This window comes from Myodes glareolus, chromosome 19 (genome assembly GCF_982192425.1).
Source record: "Myodes glareolus chromosome 19, mMyoGla1.1, whole genome shotgun sequence".
Taxonomy (NCBI): Eukaryota; Metazoa; Chordata; class Mammalia; order Rodentia; family Cricetidae; genus Myodes; species Myodes glareolus.
The window spans coordinates 35,621,460-35,639,625 of NC_142044.1; the positions used below are offsets into that span (position 1 = coordinate 35,621,460).

The 18,166-nt window shown below is 39.3% G+C and overlaps 1 protein-coding gene and 1 non-coding gene across 11 annotated transcripts in view; one reads left to right on the forward strand and one right to left on the reverse strand.

The window, feature by feature from the left end:
- Positions 1–18,166, reverse strand: part of Ptk2 (protein tyrosine kinase 2) — a 192,908-nt gene that overhangs the window by 137,830 nt on the left and 36,912 nt on the right. For 6 of the 10 annotated variants that reach the window (XM_087898836.1, XM_087898835.1, XM_087898838.1 and 3 more), the window contains one exon: positions 14,115–14,425. The exons of 3 other annotated variants lie outside the window; for them this stretch is intronic. In XM_087898836.1, the coding sequence (XP_087754962.1) occupies positions 14,115–14,214 (100 nt within the window). In that variant the 5' untranslated portion in view covers positions 14,215–14,425. Of the gene's footprint in view, positions 1–14,114; positions 14,426–18,166 lie in introns of those variants that run through there. One more of the 10 variants, XM_048457386.3, reaches the window with a different exon arrangement.
- On the forward strand, positions 3,629–3,761 carry LOC125415285 (small nucleolar RNA SNORA70). Its single transcript, XR_007236601.3, has one exon. It is a non-coding gene; the product is annotated as a small nucleolar RNA SNORA70 (small nucleolar RNA).

An 18,166-nucleotide genomic window follows, 5' to 3' on the forward strand; every position in this document is an offset into this window, starting at 1 on the left:
AGGGCCTGATATAAGAGAATAACCTTAAATGCCAGCTTTAAAAAAAAAAAATCTGTTAAAGGACCAGATTCCTATCGAACAATGTCAAAACTTCATTGGCTTGTTTAAAATAAGATATTGTTGATACCCCTTCCTTTCTTTAAACCTACTTTTCATTTGTAAGAATACATCAGTATAAAGGCAAAGGTGCGAGTCTGCTGCCTACTTTCAAGAACTTACTTCAAAGTTTTTTTTCTTTACTTCAAATAAAATTTAAGTTTTATACATTCCAAATATGGGCAAATAAAAACAGTAAAACAAGGTAGAAGATAGTTCAGAGCACCTGCTCTGAAGTCATTAGTACCTGAGTTCAAATCCCCAACACCCAAGTAACAAACTGGGCACAGTTACATATGCCTGTAACCCTAGCAACGAAGCAGAGATGTGTAGATTCTCAGTGGTCACTGGCTGGCCAAAGGGTCAGCTTCTGATTCAGTAAGGTAACCTCTCTCAAGATAATAAGGTGTCAAACACCTTATTGAAAGGCACCTGATACCCTGCTCTGGTTTCTGCATTCCCATGTACACAAACACCTGCAGCCATATTGTTCAAAAAATGGTATCACTTCCCTATCATTTTTAACTGAAAATGACTTCCTGTTCCTCTTGTTCTTACAGTCTTTCTGTCCTCTCTTCTAAATGTTCCCTGCCATAGGTGTAGAAACTGTGCTAGAGATGTATCTGTTGTTGAGGGTCCCACCCATATACAAAAAACTACAGCAATTAGTGACTGCTGAGTAGGGGAAATGTAACCTCTCCCAGAGATGAGGTCCTTAATAGGTAATCTAATATAAAACAGTCAGCCCCCAAGTTTTATATATATCACAATTTATATTTATATATATCACAAAACAGACTCAGCAAATTATATTTATATACATATGCATATATGCATATGTATATATATATATGTAATAATAAGAAGAAAGAGGCCATCAATCATAGAGAGAATGGAAGTAGAAGAAGGGTTGGAATGAGGACGGGAAAGGAGAAAAGTGATATATTTAAAAAGTTTCAATTTAAAAAGTAGACAACACAAACATAAAAGTATATATGCCATAAACATCACAGGAAGTAGGATCAACACCATTAATATTTTAGAAACTCTTTAGAAAGTTGTGAGAAATTTACTTTTTACAAAAGATACTACCTATGTTGGCAAGAATATAGAAAACAGGAGCCCTTGTATGCTTCAGGTAGCAGGAATGTAAAACAGCACAATCAACATAAAAGCCATCCAACAGGTCCTCAAATGGCTAAACAGAACCACTACATGACCCCTGAAAATTCCACCACTAAGAGTACTTCCAAGAAACTGAAAACACATATCCACATAAATACTTGGCCATGAATGTTTGAGACAACATTGTTCATAACAGCAACAGAGTTCAAGTGATCCTAACCTCAAAACCCTCCCCCAGTGACACACTTCCAACGAAGTCATACCTACTCCAGCAAGACCACACCTCCTTATCTTTCTCAAGTAGTGCCACTCCCATGTGACTACACACTCAAATATATACGCCCATGGGGCCATTCTTATTCAAATAACCATAATCCCTGTACTATTGACTATTAGGATATACTATTAAGTTTAAAATCAAAATATAAATGATGGCTGGGGAATACTCTCTGTACGAAAAAAAGAAAGAAATCAATGTATTTGCTTATACATGAAAAAAAACCCACAAGTTGAAAATGGAGGCTAGTGATATTAAACACACATGGTCTAGACAGAGCCAAGAAGGAAAGGGTAGGAAGGGAGAAAGGGCAAGTATGGCACTTCAATGCACAACTGGGCACAGTACTTCTTGTAATATAGCCCCAGCTACATTAGGATAACAGGAAGCACTTGAGTCCTGGAGTTTAACGTCAGCCAGAATAATACGGCAGATCCCATTTTTAAGAAAATAAAATGTGTTGAGAGAAACCATTAGTAATGAAGGTATCATAGGAAATATCACACAGGCCAAGAAAAAGCAAGGCCAAAAGGAGGACACTCCAACTATACACCTCTGTATCTCAAACTCCACAACCAAGCCCAGAACGGATTTCAAAAAGGCCAGACCTTAAAAAAAAATAAAATAAAATAAGATAAGCTCTAATCCAGACTTACCAGGAGAGGCCACTTTCCATGACAGAATGTGCCTTTGTCTTATGGTAACACTTGACAAAATTGTATTAGTGCTATAACCTGTCAAACAAGCACTTCTACCATCATTCCTTCCAGGCAGCCTCTATCTATCTGTAGGTTTGTCTTTCTGTTAGCATACAGACTTCTCAAATCCTGATCTCTTGGAGACTTTGGTGGAGAGCTCAAGGAGAGTTCCAATGGGTCTTCTGTTACACTAGGTAGTCCATTTCTACCAACAGACAAACCCCTCTGCCTTATTTGTATGGTTCTGCATTTATTTCTGAACCTCTGCTAAAAACTAAAGTGGAGAAACCAATTCTCTGAATGTGTCTTGTGAAAAAGATCTCCACCTTCCCCTCCACAGAACTATGGTTTTTCACAGGATCTGTGTCCAACCTCTATCCTCCTGAATATGCTGGCAAGTTGCCCCTTTAAACACGTCTCTGTATTAACCAGCCACAGGAATCAGTTACTTTTATACACTGCAAAAAAAGTTTAAAAGGGAAAAAAAAAAACTTTTTCAAAAAGCTGTCTCAAGGCTGGAGATGGCTCTGCAGTTAAGAGAACTTGCTCTTACAAGAGGACCCAGCACCCACATGGTGGTTCACAACCATCTGTAATTCAGTCCCAGGGGGTCCAACAACCTCTTCTGACCTCTGCTAGCACCAGACATGCACCCGGTACACAGACATACATGTAAGCAAAACATTCATTCACATAAAATAAATGAATCTAAAAAAAAATGAAATGAAATTTTAAGAGGAAATCAAAGACTTGAAATTGGTTTATACTCAGTACTCTCAAACCATTTGTGAGAAAGGACCAACCTGTGTTTTAATTTTAAATCTGTCACACACCAAGGCCATGGCTGTTGCTGATGCTGTTGGTGGTGGTGGTGGCAAGAGTTGAACTATGGCCTCACACATGCTAGCATACTAAGAAAGCACTAAAGCACCCTACTCTCCACTCCAGGACAATGCTTTTATAAAATACAATAAAGAAGACTTTCCAGGGAAGTGAACTTAAAAAGAAAAATATCAAAACTGAGAATTAGGTTTCTATCATTAGAGCTAATAAACACGATATGTCCATAAGGCTGCTATAAAGGTTTCCAAATGCTTACAGAAAGTCACTGGCCTTATCCAATTTGGACTGGGCACATATGTAGGCCATACTTAATAGCATACTAGCCAAGCATCAGGGGCTCTAAATCCTCAACCAGACTGTCAGGCTGAAGTCAGGCTTAGCCAAGAATTCAACTGCTTCCTGGATGGGGCTGCTGGATTGTTTGCTTTGGGTCTGTCTTGAATCAACAGGAAACATCTCATGGTCTTACTGGAGTCTTACTGCCTATACTTCTTTTCACTTCTTGAAAAGGGTTGGGTAGCCCTAAGTCAAAACGGTAAGAAGATTTGATACTCAATCCACATTGGGTATAAATGCTACAGGAGAGTATATGCAGCCAATTAAGCCAATCGGGTTCTTTTCCTCGTGGGGGCCTGGTGTGCAAGTGCTGTAAACTGGCCTCTCTGGTCGTGTATGCAGCCTATTACTTGTACTAAATTTTCTCAGGAGCCTTGGAGAAAACTTTCTGATTGATATTCCCATCTCTGATCTCCTGTTGTCCCCAGTCTAGACCCCAGTGGGTTTTGGGAAGCCCAAGGACACAATGACCAAGTTCACACTAGTCAAGTCATCATGCCCATCCACACCAAGCTGCAGAATACAGAACATGTGACTGAGCTGCTGGGTAAAGGCAAGTTCACGTTCCCTGGCCACCAGAAGATCAACATCTCAAAGAAGTGAGACCTCACCAAATTTCATGCAGATGAATTTGAAGACATGGTAGATGAGAAACAGCTCATTCCTAATTGGCTATGGAATTAAATATATATATATATATATATATATATATACATCTATCTATCTATCTATCTATCTATCTATCTATCTATCTATCTATCTATCTCCCTTTTTCCCTAATCGTAGGCCTCTAGGCAAGTGGAAATTCCTGAATACCTGAAAGCTCTTAGTGTGTTGAACTCTCTTCCTCCACCCTATCAATCATATTTATCAATAAATCTCTTATCTAGCAAAGGAGGCACCAGAAATACAAAAAGAGACTTCCCTTTACAATTACTGCAGATCACACAAAGGTAGTAAGTGACTGTGACTTTAGAAGCAGAGGAATAGACCAAACAAAACTAGTCCACACCCATGCTTTAGGTGGAAATTCTGAACTAAAGGCTAAAAGCCCAGTAACCTAGGAGAACCTACCTGCAACATCACACAGAAAAAAAGTCCACAATAAGCCACACAGTCACCTTAGACATTCAGTTATTTGAATCCCATTTGCTTCTTCGTTTTGTCTAGTGGTTAATAATGGGGAATAATGAACACAAATTCCCAAGTTGTCACCATTTATAGTGGTATATTATTTGTGTTTTAATAAATAAAGTTGCCTGAAGATCAGAGAGCAGTCATATCAGTCAGCCATACAGGCCAGGGAGCGGTGGCACACACCTTTAATCTCAGGATTTGGGAGACAGATCTCTGTGAGTTCAAGGCCACCCTGGGGCTACATAAGATTGACTCAATCTAAAAGAGGAACAGAGCTCACATAAAGGTGACCCCAGCACTTGGGGTAACCCGCCTTTAATCCGAGCACTAGGAAGGTGGAGATGGGAGTGACATGGCTGTGCAGAGAGAGAAATATAAATATGAAAAGATGGGAACTGAGTGGAGTGTGAAATATGGGGTGTGGAGTCTTCAGGATTTGCGGAGACAAGATCTCCATTTTTGATCTGAGCTGGAGGTAAGAGCCAGTGGTTGGTGGCTTTGCTTTTTGATCTTCAGGTTGAATCCCAGTATCTGTCACTGGGCTATTATTATTCGTGCTACCACCATTCACATTTTCAGCAAGTCATCTTCCTCATTCTGCAGCATCACTGATGCTACAGGGTCCCAGCAAGAACTAGTGGTTCAACTATGTCTACAACATGCTCTGGAAAATCATGTTATGTGTGGCATAACTACCCTGTTAATTCATTTCCTTCAAGTGACCCACACACTTACTTCTTGAACTAAGTTACTAGTAGCAATACGACATCGTTACAAGTAAAGACAATAGGGCACTCTGAAGTTACAGAGCTTAAGAAACCTAATATTATTGCTCAAACATCTGTTTTCATCCCCTACACTAAATATCTGTTTCTCCAAGTATGCATATGAATTAAAAGGGAGCTTATAAGAAGAATGTACGTTGAAATGACCCCAGAGTGGTCTATGTGAAACTTCAAGCTTGTGGGATATAACACCCTGACCCTGACACTGCTGGGCTGCATCACAACTTCCTCACTGTATTTATTATTTTCCATCTAAAAGAGATCTAAGAGAACACTACCACCTGCAAGACTTGTTTAACACTGTACCCCTGGTGTACATGTTGGTTTCACCCCAGGCAGCTGTAAACTTTCTTTGCTCACCATGACTGTGGCACCAGGGCCTGCTGATCACAGCACACATCAAGGGCTACCACTCCCTATGACTCAGCAAAAGCCCAGTTGCAATGCATGACCAGCAACCTTACTGATTCATTCATTCATCTTGTCTCTTACAGGCAAAGGAATAGGCCACACCTTCCAACAGACTAATTCTGACAATATTTACTAAGCTACTATTACTGTGTAGTAGGCATGCATATACAAAAGGTAAGTGAGCTGCATTTGTGCATGTGGTACTATGGAGAGTAACCAGGGCCTTGCATATCAAAAAAAGATCTACTACTAATCCAAGTAATTAATTAAAAGCAAACATGAAGCAAAACCAGATACATCCTAGAAGAGTTTTCAGTTCAGCTGGGAGAAAAACACAAAAGATTACTTAATGCATAAAAACAATTATAATTAAGGAGTCAAATCCCATGAGGGAAGTTGGAGAGGTAGCTGCTAGGGATCTAGTACTTATGAAACTGATTCAATTCTTTTTTTATTGATGTTTATATTTTTTATTAAGCTCTACATTTTTCTCTGCTCCCCTCCCTGCCTCCCCCTCTCCCCTTCAGACCTCTCCCAAGGTCCCCATGCTCCCAATTTACTCAGGAGATCTTGTCTTTTTATACTTTCTACTTCCCATGTTGATTAGATCTATCTCTTAGTGTCCTCGTTGTTGTCTAAGCTCTCTGGGATTGTGGTTTGTAGGCTGGCTTTCTTAGATTTATGTTTAAAAACCACCTATGAATGAGTACATGTGATAATTGTCTTTCTGTGTCTGGGTTACCTCACTCAAAATGATGTTTTCTAGTTCCATCCATTTGCCTACAAAATTCAAGCTGTCGTTATTTTTTTCTGCTGTGTAGTACTCCATTGTGTAAATGTACCATATTTTTCTTATCCATTCTTCAATCAAATGGCATTTAGGTTGTTTCCAGGTTCTGGCTATGACAAACAAAGCTGCTATGAACGTAGTTGAGCACATGTCTTTGTGGCACAATTGAGCATCCTTTGGATATATACCCAAAAGTGGCTATTACTGGATCTTGAGGAAGGTTGTTTCCTAATTTTCTGAGAAATCACCACACTGACATCCAAAGGGGTTGTAACAGTTTGCATTCCCACCAGCAATTCAGGAGTATTCCCTTTTCCCCACAACCTCTCCAGCATAAGTTGTCATCAATGTTTTTGATCTTGGCCATGCTTACAGGTGTTAAGATGGAATCTCAAAAGTTGTTTTGATTTGAATTTCTTTGATGACTAAGGATGTTGAACATTTCCTTAAGTGTCTTTCAGCCATTTTAGATTCCTCTGTTGAGAGTTCTCTGTTTAGGTCTGTACTCCTTTTTTTAAATTTGATTATGCGTTCTTTTGATGACCAATTTCTTGAGTTCTTTGTATATTTTGGAGATCAGACCTCTGTCTGATATGGAGTTAGTGAAGATCTTTCCCCATTCTGTAGGCTGTCGTTTTGTCTTGTTGACCGTGTCCTTTGCTTTACAGAAGCTTTTCAGTTTCAGGAGGTCCCATTTATTAATTGTTTCTCTCAGGGTCTGTGCTGCTGGGGTTATATTTAGGAAGTGGTCTCCTGTGCCAATGCATTCAAGTGTACTTCCCACTTTTTCTGTAAGGTTCAGTGTGGCTGGCTTTGTGTTGAGGTCTTTGATCTATTTGGACTTGAGTTTTGTGCATGGTGATAGATATGGGTCTATTTTCATTCTTCTACGTGTTGATATCCAGTTATGCCAGAACCACTTGTTAAATATGCTTTCTTTTTTCCATTTGATATCTTTTGCTTCTTTGTCAAAAATCAGGTGTTCGAAGATGTGTGGATTGATATCCAGGTCTTCTATTCGGTTCCATTGGTCCTCCTGTCTGTTCTTATGCCAGTACCAGGCTGTTTTCAGTACTGTAGCTCTGTAGTAGAGTTTGAAGACAAGGATTGTGATGCCTCCAGAAGTTCTTTTATTGTACAGGATTATTTTGGCTATCCTGGGCTTTTTGTTTTTCCAAATGAAGTTGAGTACTGTTCTTTCGAGGTCTGTGAAGAATTTTGGTAGGATTTTGATGGGCATTGCATTGAATCTGTGATTCAATCTTTGGTAACACAAAAGCATAGTTGAGAAACATTTTCCCACTTGTTTAATGAAGCATCAATACTTTGATAATGACAATCTGTGATGTGGGATTCTCCTCTGTATGCCGTGTTTATCATTGGTTAATAAAGGAACTGCTTTGGGCGTATAGTAGAGCTATAGGGGAACAGAGCTAGGTGGGGAAAATTAAACTGGATGCTGGGAGAAAGAAGGAGGAGTTAGGGAGAAGCCATGGAGCCGCTGGAGACAGATGTGCTGAAATTGCTGATAGGCCACGACCTCATGGTGATGCACAGATTAATGGAGATGGGTTAAATTAGATGTAAGAGTTAGTAAATGAGCAGCTAGAGCCCACTTGGGTGTTGTAAAAGCAGTAGTAAAAGTGTTGCTGCTCTCTTGCTTCCAGCTGCTAGACTCTGTTCCTGTTCATTCAGAGAACTGTTACCTAAGACAGTGGTCTGTAAGTTTTTCTGTTAAATAAATAACCCTTTTATTATCATAATTCTGAACTGGTGTGGGATTATTTTGTAACTTCCATCATCAATTTTTCTAGTCCAAAGTCCCAATATTCTTTCTAGTCCAAAGTCTTTCATATTCCTCCAAACAACATGATCAAGCTTGTCACAGCAATACGTCACTTCTTACACCAACTCCATCCTTAGTCACAGTTCTATTGCTGTGAAAAGACACCATGAACAAGGTAACTCTTAAAAGAGAAAGCACTTTAATAGATGCTTGCTGCAGGTTCAGAGTTAGTCTATTATCGTGATGGGGGTGGTGGGATGGGCATGGTAGCAGGTATAGTCCTGGAGAAATAGCTCAGAGCATTAAATCCTGATCCACAGGCAGCAAACAGAGAAAAAGACACTGTGCTACCGAAATTTCAAAGCCTACTCCTCCAATAATGAAACATATACTCCAACAAGTCCACATCTCCTAATCTTCCCCAACAGTCCATCAACTTGGAACTAAGCATTCAAATATTGTGTCGGGGGAGGGGCAGTCTAATTCAACCACCAGAGTTGATTTAACCCCCAAAACTTAATATATATCAGACTGGGGCATACAACTCACTGCTTCAGTATAGCCTAGCACACCTGCATGACATGGTTTCAATCCTTAGCACCATCAAAAACATTTTTCAAACACCATAACAGGTCACATTGTTCTTTTATAAATTCATATGTTCAAGAGGTTGAAAAAATTTTGACAAAATTTAACATCTTTCTCACCATAAATAAGAGCCTTATAAAATAAAGAACTAAAAGGAAACTATTTTCAATTAATTAATAATAATAATAATTTCAAATATAGACAAACACTAACCACTTTCTTCCTGAAATCAAACAAAGACACTTCCTCCACCATTTCCCCACAGTTGAAACAAATACTGATAATGAGCCATGGGAAAGAACGTGATGAAGACATACAAATGCCCACTACAATATTATGGTGAGGGGCTGCTGCAATGTTCACAACAGAAAAGAGGAGGGAGGGCACAATAGTCTTCCTGTTAAGACATCAGAGGCAATACCCACTGCTTACCACACCAGAGAGGACAGACTCATGTTTCCTAGGGGAGGACTACTCTTCTCATTCAGCTATTTTTAAGGAAAATTTTATTAGAATTGATCTGCACCTTAGATTATTTCATCTCATGCCAGACAAATCAGAAAGTCAGGGGAAAAGCCAGACTTCTGGTACTCTCTTCCAGGCACACTGCCACCCCATCAAGACTCTTTGTCATGCATTCTGTTGGGCGTTTCCTTCTCCACCTAGAATAATCCTCTCAGGTGGGCCTACCTAACAAGGTACTTCAGACTGTTTCAGACCCCAACCCAAATTTAACGTTTCATACCTTCTATCAATTCAGGAAGTAGAAATCTGTGCCTTTCATTCCTTAGCATCAGCTAATTATTGACAAGTACATTCAGCAACTTGTAAAATGATTAATGAATTTAGGAGAAAATACTTGAAGGTAGAAGACATGTTCTTAACATGCAAACATTAGACAAGGTGAACAATTCCATTAGGATCTTATAATCTTCCCATTTAGGCATGCATAGCATGATGACTAAAAACATTCACACCTGGGTCAGATCCCCACAGTTCAGAACCTGACTCTATGACCTAAGTAACCACTGCCAAGTTATTTGGCTTCAGTGCCTTAAAATCTCTTCTGCAAAACTGGAATACTGATGAACTCCTATCTCAGAGACGTTTATGAGAAATGAATGGAGCCATACACATGAACTCATGTGCAAGTTCAGCTCACACATGACATTTAGTACCTGAGGAACAAATTTTACCTGTTACAAAAGGCACAGCTCTCTCAAAAATGTTACCTTTTGGGCTGCAGAGATGGATGTTCCGAGTTAAAAGCACAGTATACTCTTGAACTTTCTGTTCTTCCAAAGAACAAAGGTTCAATTCCCAACACCCACAAGGAGCCTCACAACTGTCTGTAACACTAGTTCCAGGAGATCTAAGACCTCCTGGCATTTCATGGACACCAGGCACACATGTGCTGCAGACACATACATGCAGACAAAACATTCACACACAAAATAATATAAAAAACATTTTTTTAGAAAATGCTGCGAGGCAGTAGTCACACACACCTTTAATCCCAGCACTTGTGATGCAGAGGCAGGTGGATATCTGTGAGTTCCAGGACAACATGGGCTCTTAACACAGAGAAACCCTGTCTTGAACTCCCCCCCCCCAAAAAAAGAGAGAAAATGCTAACAAAGGTAAAGTAGAAAAGAATCATGAGAAATATTTAGTGAAATACTCAAATAAGTATAAAAGAACTGACAGTAGCTGAAGACCAAAGCCATGCTATATACATGCATACGTCCATCAGCTACCAACTCTACAGGCCGCTATGCTAAATTCTACACATACACTTTTATTTTCAGAAGAAAACCATACACAAATACAGTGAAATTAGAGCAGTCAATTCGATGAGTATTAAAACTAGGTTCATCCAGATACAATATAATATAAGCAAAGGAATGTTAGCTCTTGAAGAGCCCTTAAAATAAAACTTATTCTATACAGAATACATTAACAAATATTAAAATAACACCCTTTTTGCCTAGTATTTATTGGGCAGAAAAAAAAATCTCACATTATCCCAGAGGATGTTAAGTAGTCTACTGAGGGAGACAGAAATCAGACAAGGTAACTGTGAAATGATATATCACAGTATATAATGTGCCAAAGAAGTGCAGGCTCTGGTAGGAACCCTGAAGAGGATCAGGCTAGGTTGAGGGATGAGAACTCATTTAAGGGGATCCTTATTGTAAATAGGACTAGGGGAGTCACCGAATGGAAAGGCGGTTCTAACGGTGGCATCAGCATATACAGAAGGTCTGAGAGGGAGTTTTCCCAATGTGCAAAGCCAAAGTGTTACACTGCCAATAGCAAGACAATAACTCGGAAATGTAGAATACAAGAGAGAAAGGATAAAGTGAGACCTGTGGGGCACAGTAAGAATGTGGTGTTTGATTCAAATCTAGTAAGTCACTGAAAAATATCAGGAAAATATCAGATTTCTGTTTCACAAAATTACGTCAACAGTTATGTGAAGGATGAACAAACACGTATGGACACAGTAAAAGCAGATATAACAGAGACATAAATTGATTAACTCAAGACATACACTGCATATAGAACAATCAGAATAAAAGTATGAACTTATTGTGCATGGAAGGGAAAGTCAAAGAAGCATTCTGGATCAACAGCATGAATAAGTGCATGGGAGCCCAATGTATACTAAGATGGGGAAGATTCAGGACAGCTAAGAGTCCCAAGAAGCACTGCCATTTTAGTATAACAGAGAAGGAAAGAGGTACTGTACAGAGGGACAGATGGATAAACAGATAAAATTTAAAATTTGAATGCAGAATAAGTGTGACTTCAACTGCACAAGTCAGAAGTACATAAAATCTCTATTACCGGGGGAAAAAATAAAGAAAGCAGAAAACATACTTTTTCCTAAAAACCAAACCATCACTATGGTATTTGCAGTCTTTTTTTCCAAAATGATGGAACAATGTATAACTGATAATTAGAAAACCCCACAAATAGGGTTTTCCCAACCCAACACTTTGCAGCCAAATGTTCTGAGAATATTTTTCTCTTAGTATTCTTAATTATGCCTAGAAAATCACAATGTAGGTACATACCTTTCTTAAATATTTTTAAACATAATCTTCTTGGGTGATTCTTCACTCCAAATTAAACAATATACTAACTATTAAAGAACAGACCCCCAAGTATTAAGTAAGGGTACCTTGAAGATCCACTTCAAAGTATACAAATATAGGTCTGTTCTACTATTTTTAGCCTGTCCTGGTAAGAATCTTATGTCTTTTTAAAACTAGGACACTGCTATGTGTTTTGAGGTTAATGTGACTAGTTAAAACAAATACACGGTTTAGAATGTCCATTTGCAGGCTGAGATTTGTATATTTTTTGGCTCTGAGGTTTTAACTTTGTCTACATACTTTAACTGTTACACTTGAAATAACCGAGTCAGCTAATTACTACACACTAGCATCATTGTTCTCATCATGAACAGTATTAACAAGAATGGGGATAGGTGTCTCATGCGAGAAAGTAAAACAAGAAGTCAGAGAAGAAATTTAAAGTCAGCTGCACTGGACAATCACTGCAAAAGCATATGCTCAGTTGAAGAGGACAAGGTGACAAGCTCCTCCACTTAAACCACTGGACTATCCAAGAGAGGAGAAGGCTGATGGCACTGCATGTAGAGATGGGGCCCACTGTGCCCCTTGATGTGTCGCATTTCCCATCCACTGCTTTAAAAGCTCTGCTCCCCTCATCCAGTCTGTCATCTACCAACAGGTACATTTTAATTAAAAAATCAGCTATTTGTATTTCTCTAATTAGTCTGCAAACACTTGAAAAGCATGTTGCTTTGATCAATTTCTTTGTGGTGAGCCCAAACACTACTATCTCTTTTCTGTTAAAAGTTCTCATTTCTAAGGCCAATGTAGGTATTTAAGTAGAAAATCCAGTTGCTAACACCCCATTGGTCTAGGTCTTTAGCTCTTGGCTAGCTACAGTCTGGAGGGCTTTACTACTGATGCTCAGCACCATCATATTACAGAGATAGTATTCTGGACACAACTACAAATGCTTCAGGAAGGCTGAGCTCTGCCTCAATTATGCTCATTTGCATTCCATAGTCCTCATGCCACAAAACTACAACAGTAAGAGGTCAATGTCCTTTAAAATTTGAGAGCTTCAATTTAACTGGATGAAATCTTTATTCTGAGTACCTATGTATGATAAAAGTGATGGGGACTTTATTCAGATACTAAAACAGTTCAAATATTGCAAGCTTTGGTGCAAAAGCCTAAAAAGAAACGAATAAGTAATAGAGACAACTCAACCAATAAAAAACAATCTGGAAAACTGAAGTGTGGTGCTAACACATCCTAATCTAGAGGTACTAATATTAATATCTTTAGCCTAAAAACTAAACTGAATAAGCCTGTAGTTCATTCAAAGTACAGCTCTTGCCCAAGCATAGGTTCCTCCTTTTGAAATGAAAGCCTTCCTAAATAGATTAACACAGTACCTAAAGTGCACATAGTGACATTATTTTTATGAAATATTTTATGAAATCATTAAGTATATTAATGGTTTAAATATTCACCACTATGCTAAGCAAAACAATTTCTAGTTGAATTTGTCTGTCTTAAGTTATGCACAAATTTTTACAGCTTCTTTAACTTAACTATGCTTTCTAAACGCTACCTTGAATGCTGGAATGAAAATGCCCTACTTCGTATTTAAGTAAAACTGCATGAAAACAAATTCTCACACTGAAGTAAAAAATTCTTCACTCACAATATTTTTGACCTGTAGTAATATTCTCAAAATAACAGAGCTTCAAGCTAAATATACAAGGCATATAGACAGTAAAGGAAATCCACTTTAAAACAACTAAGCCCACAATACCCTTTTCTCCTCTTATCCTATAGTTAAAACTAATCATTTTGTTCTTTAAAAGCCTCTATGGCGCAGAAGAGATAAGTGTCCTGAGTAAAATGAAAAGACAAAAATAAATGGCACACAAGACAAGCACAGAAAAATGATTTAGATCGCTTAAGAGCATTTCCATACAAACGTTTCATTTTCTACTTGCAAAGTCGCCTAACTGGTTTTATGCACCAGCTGTAAACCTATACCACATCTTTTTTTTCCTCAAATGTAATTGTAACTCTAAGTTCGGAAAGAACTATTATCTAGCTGTTTTTTAGTACAAAAGCGTGGACTGACATAAGCACACACTAAACAGATCTTTAAATTGTTATACCTTTAGCCCAACACACTGGAAATGGATTACAGCCGCTTTTCTCCATACAGACGGCACCTGTAGGTCTCAGGGCCTCTTGGCCTGCCCGCTCCAACAACATACACCCAATCCTATCAAGATCAAGCCAGGAGTCCGCACACAAAGTCCCAGTTCATCGCTCCGACAGCATTTGCTTGGATCCAAAGCAAGACTAAGTAAGCTTCCCCTGTGCTCTTTTTCAGAGCCTGAAGCACAGTTTGAGAGGTGCTCCTTCTGTAACAGTTTCCAGCAGCTCCACGGTGGCTCTCAGTTACCGAATCTTCTTCCGCAATCTGAAACACAGACCATCCTGGCCAGATTAAGCCACTGAACAGAATAAAACCAGCTAGTCATGCGACCCTATGGGTCTGTGTTTCTAGATTCATTCAGGGAAAGGGAGAGGGAGAGAGAGAAAGGGGAGGAGAAAAGAAGTCCTGGAGCCAGCACCTTATGAATATGCTAATTCCGCCCTTCTGTTCACTTCATCTGGCAGACTTCTGTTTACAAAATGACAGTGGACTCTTAAAACTGAGTAAGCTGCAAATTCAGTCTGGCCCAGATCAACTGTCCATAGATATAGTTCCTAAACAATTCCTGTCTTCAGAATCATGCCTTTGGCATTTTACCAGCCTAATTCTAGTCTGAAACTAAAAATAATTAACTTGATGAAATAAGTTTTGAAAAATATATTATGCTCAAAGCAAAAATCAAATGTGGGGGCAACCCATACGAGCCCAAATACCTCAAAGGTAAAATTTTCCTTCATTGATACTTTCTCAATATACCTAAAAATACACATAGACTATCTAAAAAACATAAACTAGAACTTAAGGTAGCCAACTTATTTTAATATGCTGAAAGAATAATGAGGGATACAAGATTCCTTTTTCTGGCTTCAAGTATGATTTCTTTTTTAGCCTCAAAAGATGAAAACTAACTCATATCTGTGTAGGACAGAAACTACTTTTACAATCCACATTAGCAACTTTTTAAAAAAATGCAAAACTACTTGCTTTTTCGATTCAGACTGAGAGTCAAGGTCATGACAAAAATTAAGCTATCTGAACACATTCCATGTGAGCATAAGGACAGCAGGTGAGAAGTTGCCCTTAAAGTACATGTACTACACACTGAAGCGCCGCAGTTCCAGCTTGTCTAGTATGTGAATGACCCTTCAGTCACACAAGCCCACAAACTAAGCCAAACTCAAGCACTGGCCTTACATGTAAGTGTCCAAAGTTTTTCTATTAATGTATTGACTTCTGAAAAATCGGAGCTGAACAAATACTTAAAACAATAAGCATGTTTGTACCCAGCAATGTCCAGGACAGTTTCCTTCTACCTGTGATAATAGACGTTCTTGACCCTGAGCTCCACTCAGAGTCTAACAGCTGCCAGAGCTCCAGCGGCCATTCTTGAGCCCCACCGAAAACACATTATTCCCAGGCATGAACTATGACCCTAGGCAATATTAAGAAGAAAGAACTGCAGAAAAACATTGCAAGCAGGCTGGATGAACAGAAGAAGCTAGCAAACAGAGCCATCAGACCAAAAAGGATATCCTGGGCCACTACAGAGGAGGCAGGGTCATGGAGGACTATTGCCATCCTGGAAAAAGCAAGCACACTAAGTTCTGCCTCATCACATAACCATGGCTTGGAGTTCAACCTGAGCAATCACCAAAAGCTGCACAAGTCATCCAAGCCAAGGGTGAGTATACTGGAAACTCATAACTTTCAGAAACCAGCACCACCACCACTACCACCACAAACTACTCCGACGGCACCTAACTGTTCAAGACACCTCCTGAGCTAAAGCACCACTACTGCACAACTTCCACCATGAGAACAAGGACACTAGAGGCAAGGTCCTGCCAGGAGGGAGGGTCCTCATGCTCAGCTGTGATCCAAGGACTCTCAGCCACCACCCACCTAACCCAGGAACCATTTTTTAACCCAATTTAATAACTGTCTCAGGACTCCCAGAGCAGAATAAAGAGTGGCTGGAACGAAAGCACTGGTGGTGGAGGAGACAAGTACAACCCTAAGAGAAGGGAATAGGAAGAAAGGACAGGGTGAACCTAGTTTCTGGTTTTAATCCACAGATGGGGCCCTCTCTGCATCCTACTACTAACTTTATTATTCACTTTCCAAATATCCCCCATCTCTTAATGTGTAAGTTTTTTAAGGGGTGGAAAAGTTGGATATAAAAGATGATTAATTTTTACTTTTGGCAGAGCACAAATGACTAAAATGACTAAAGGTATACTGAGGCAATAGTTACAGAAACCTAGGAAACACTGACCCACTAAGGAGCCATGGCACCAGATGATAGCTGGAAAGGAGGGGGGAGGGTGCCAACAGCAATCAAAAGGACTACCTGAACCTTTTCTAAAAACTGTAGTTATAGATAGGCATAGAGCTACAAACCTATAATCCTAATACTCAGAAGGCAGAGGCAGAAGAATCTGAGTTTGAGGTCAGCCTGGTCTACACAGAAAGATCAGATCCTGTATCAAAAAACAAAAAAGCCTATAGTTATAGTTGAAATAAAAGCCTTAGTCTATGAGACAATTCCAAACAGATAACTTACTCATTTTGAGGATTCAAAGGCACCCTGGCAGCTTGCCAGGGGTGGGAGGTGGGGTGGGGAAACATATAATTACTTTTGTATGGTACTTGTTAAATATTAAAAACAAAGTATGCTTTTAAATCCATACCCCACACCAAGCAGTGGTAGCATACCTTTTAATCTCAGCACTTGGGAGGCAGAAAGATACAGATCTCTGTGAGTTCAAGAATATCCTGGTCTACAAAGTGAGTTTCAGCGCAGCCAAGGCACACGGTGAAACCCTGTATGTGTGTGCAGGGGGGGGGGTGGGGGGAATCCTAACCAAGTAACATCTTTTTAAAAGAACAAATATAGACCATAGAAAAATCTAAGTGAAAACATTAAGGAGCCCTCTGTTCTCTATCTTGCGAAATATACAGGATTAGCATTCATTAAAAATTCTGTGATGCTGCAATTAAATATTTAGTATTAGCATATTAAACGCAACTCTGATAAGTACTACTTCACAAGTAAACCCATTCAAATACAATTTACAAGAAAGATAGTACTAGGTGTAGAAATCCCGAACTCTCATCCCTAGTCACTCTTGCCTTCTTGCTTCAAAGTGATCTGTCAGAAACTCTTACCACTATCTTCGGAACATCAGTGTCTATGTACTTCTCAATGCCTACTGTCCACATTCTGGCCAAAGCTCCTGCAAGACTATAGGTACAGCCTCCAACCTGCTTCCTTGGGTTATAACTTAAACCCAGCAGCTGCTAATGCTCTCAAAAAAGCAAGCATGTTATTCACTCTTCTGTTTGAATCCCATCAATAATTCCCTAATTTTCCCAAGATAGGCACCAACATACTTAGCAGAGTCTGCAAAACCCTATGTAACACAGTTACCTTGTCTATACCCTCATCTCACACTTATCTGTTGTTCTCCTTAGCGACCTTCCTGCTGTTTAGGATGTAAGAGCTAGCCAATAAGAAGCTAGAGCTAATAGGTCAAGCAGTGATTTAATTATTATAGTTTTTGTGTGGTTATTTTGAGTCTGGGCATCTTGGAATGAACAAGCGGCCCCATACAACAAAATGTGCACCAACATGGTCAACTGTATCCAGGTTAAACCTGAGAAAGCTTGGAAAGGAATTCTAGACACAAAAGAACAGAGTTAAGCTCGCTTAACACTGTGGCTCCTTTGAGAGAAGTTTTCCTGATTCAGTGGTGGCAGGAAAATAAATAAATAAAAATAAATAAATAAATAAACACACAGCTTTAAAATGGCCACAGCACGAATTCTGACCCTTTCAGGAGGTATGGCTATGGAGCATTTAAATGGGGTTTGTAAGTAGAGTGCTATAACTTGCTTAATGGCAACACAGACCTGCTGCAATCTCACCCTGGATCTGGAGTGAAGAGAATGGCTCTCAGAGGCAGTGAATGGACCTCAGCCATGTTGAACTTGGTGGAGCCAAAA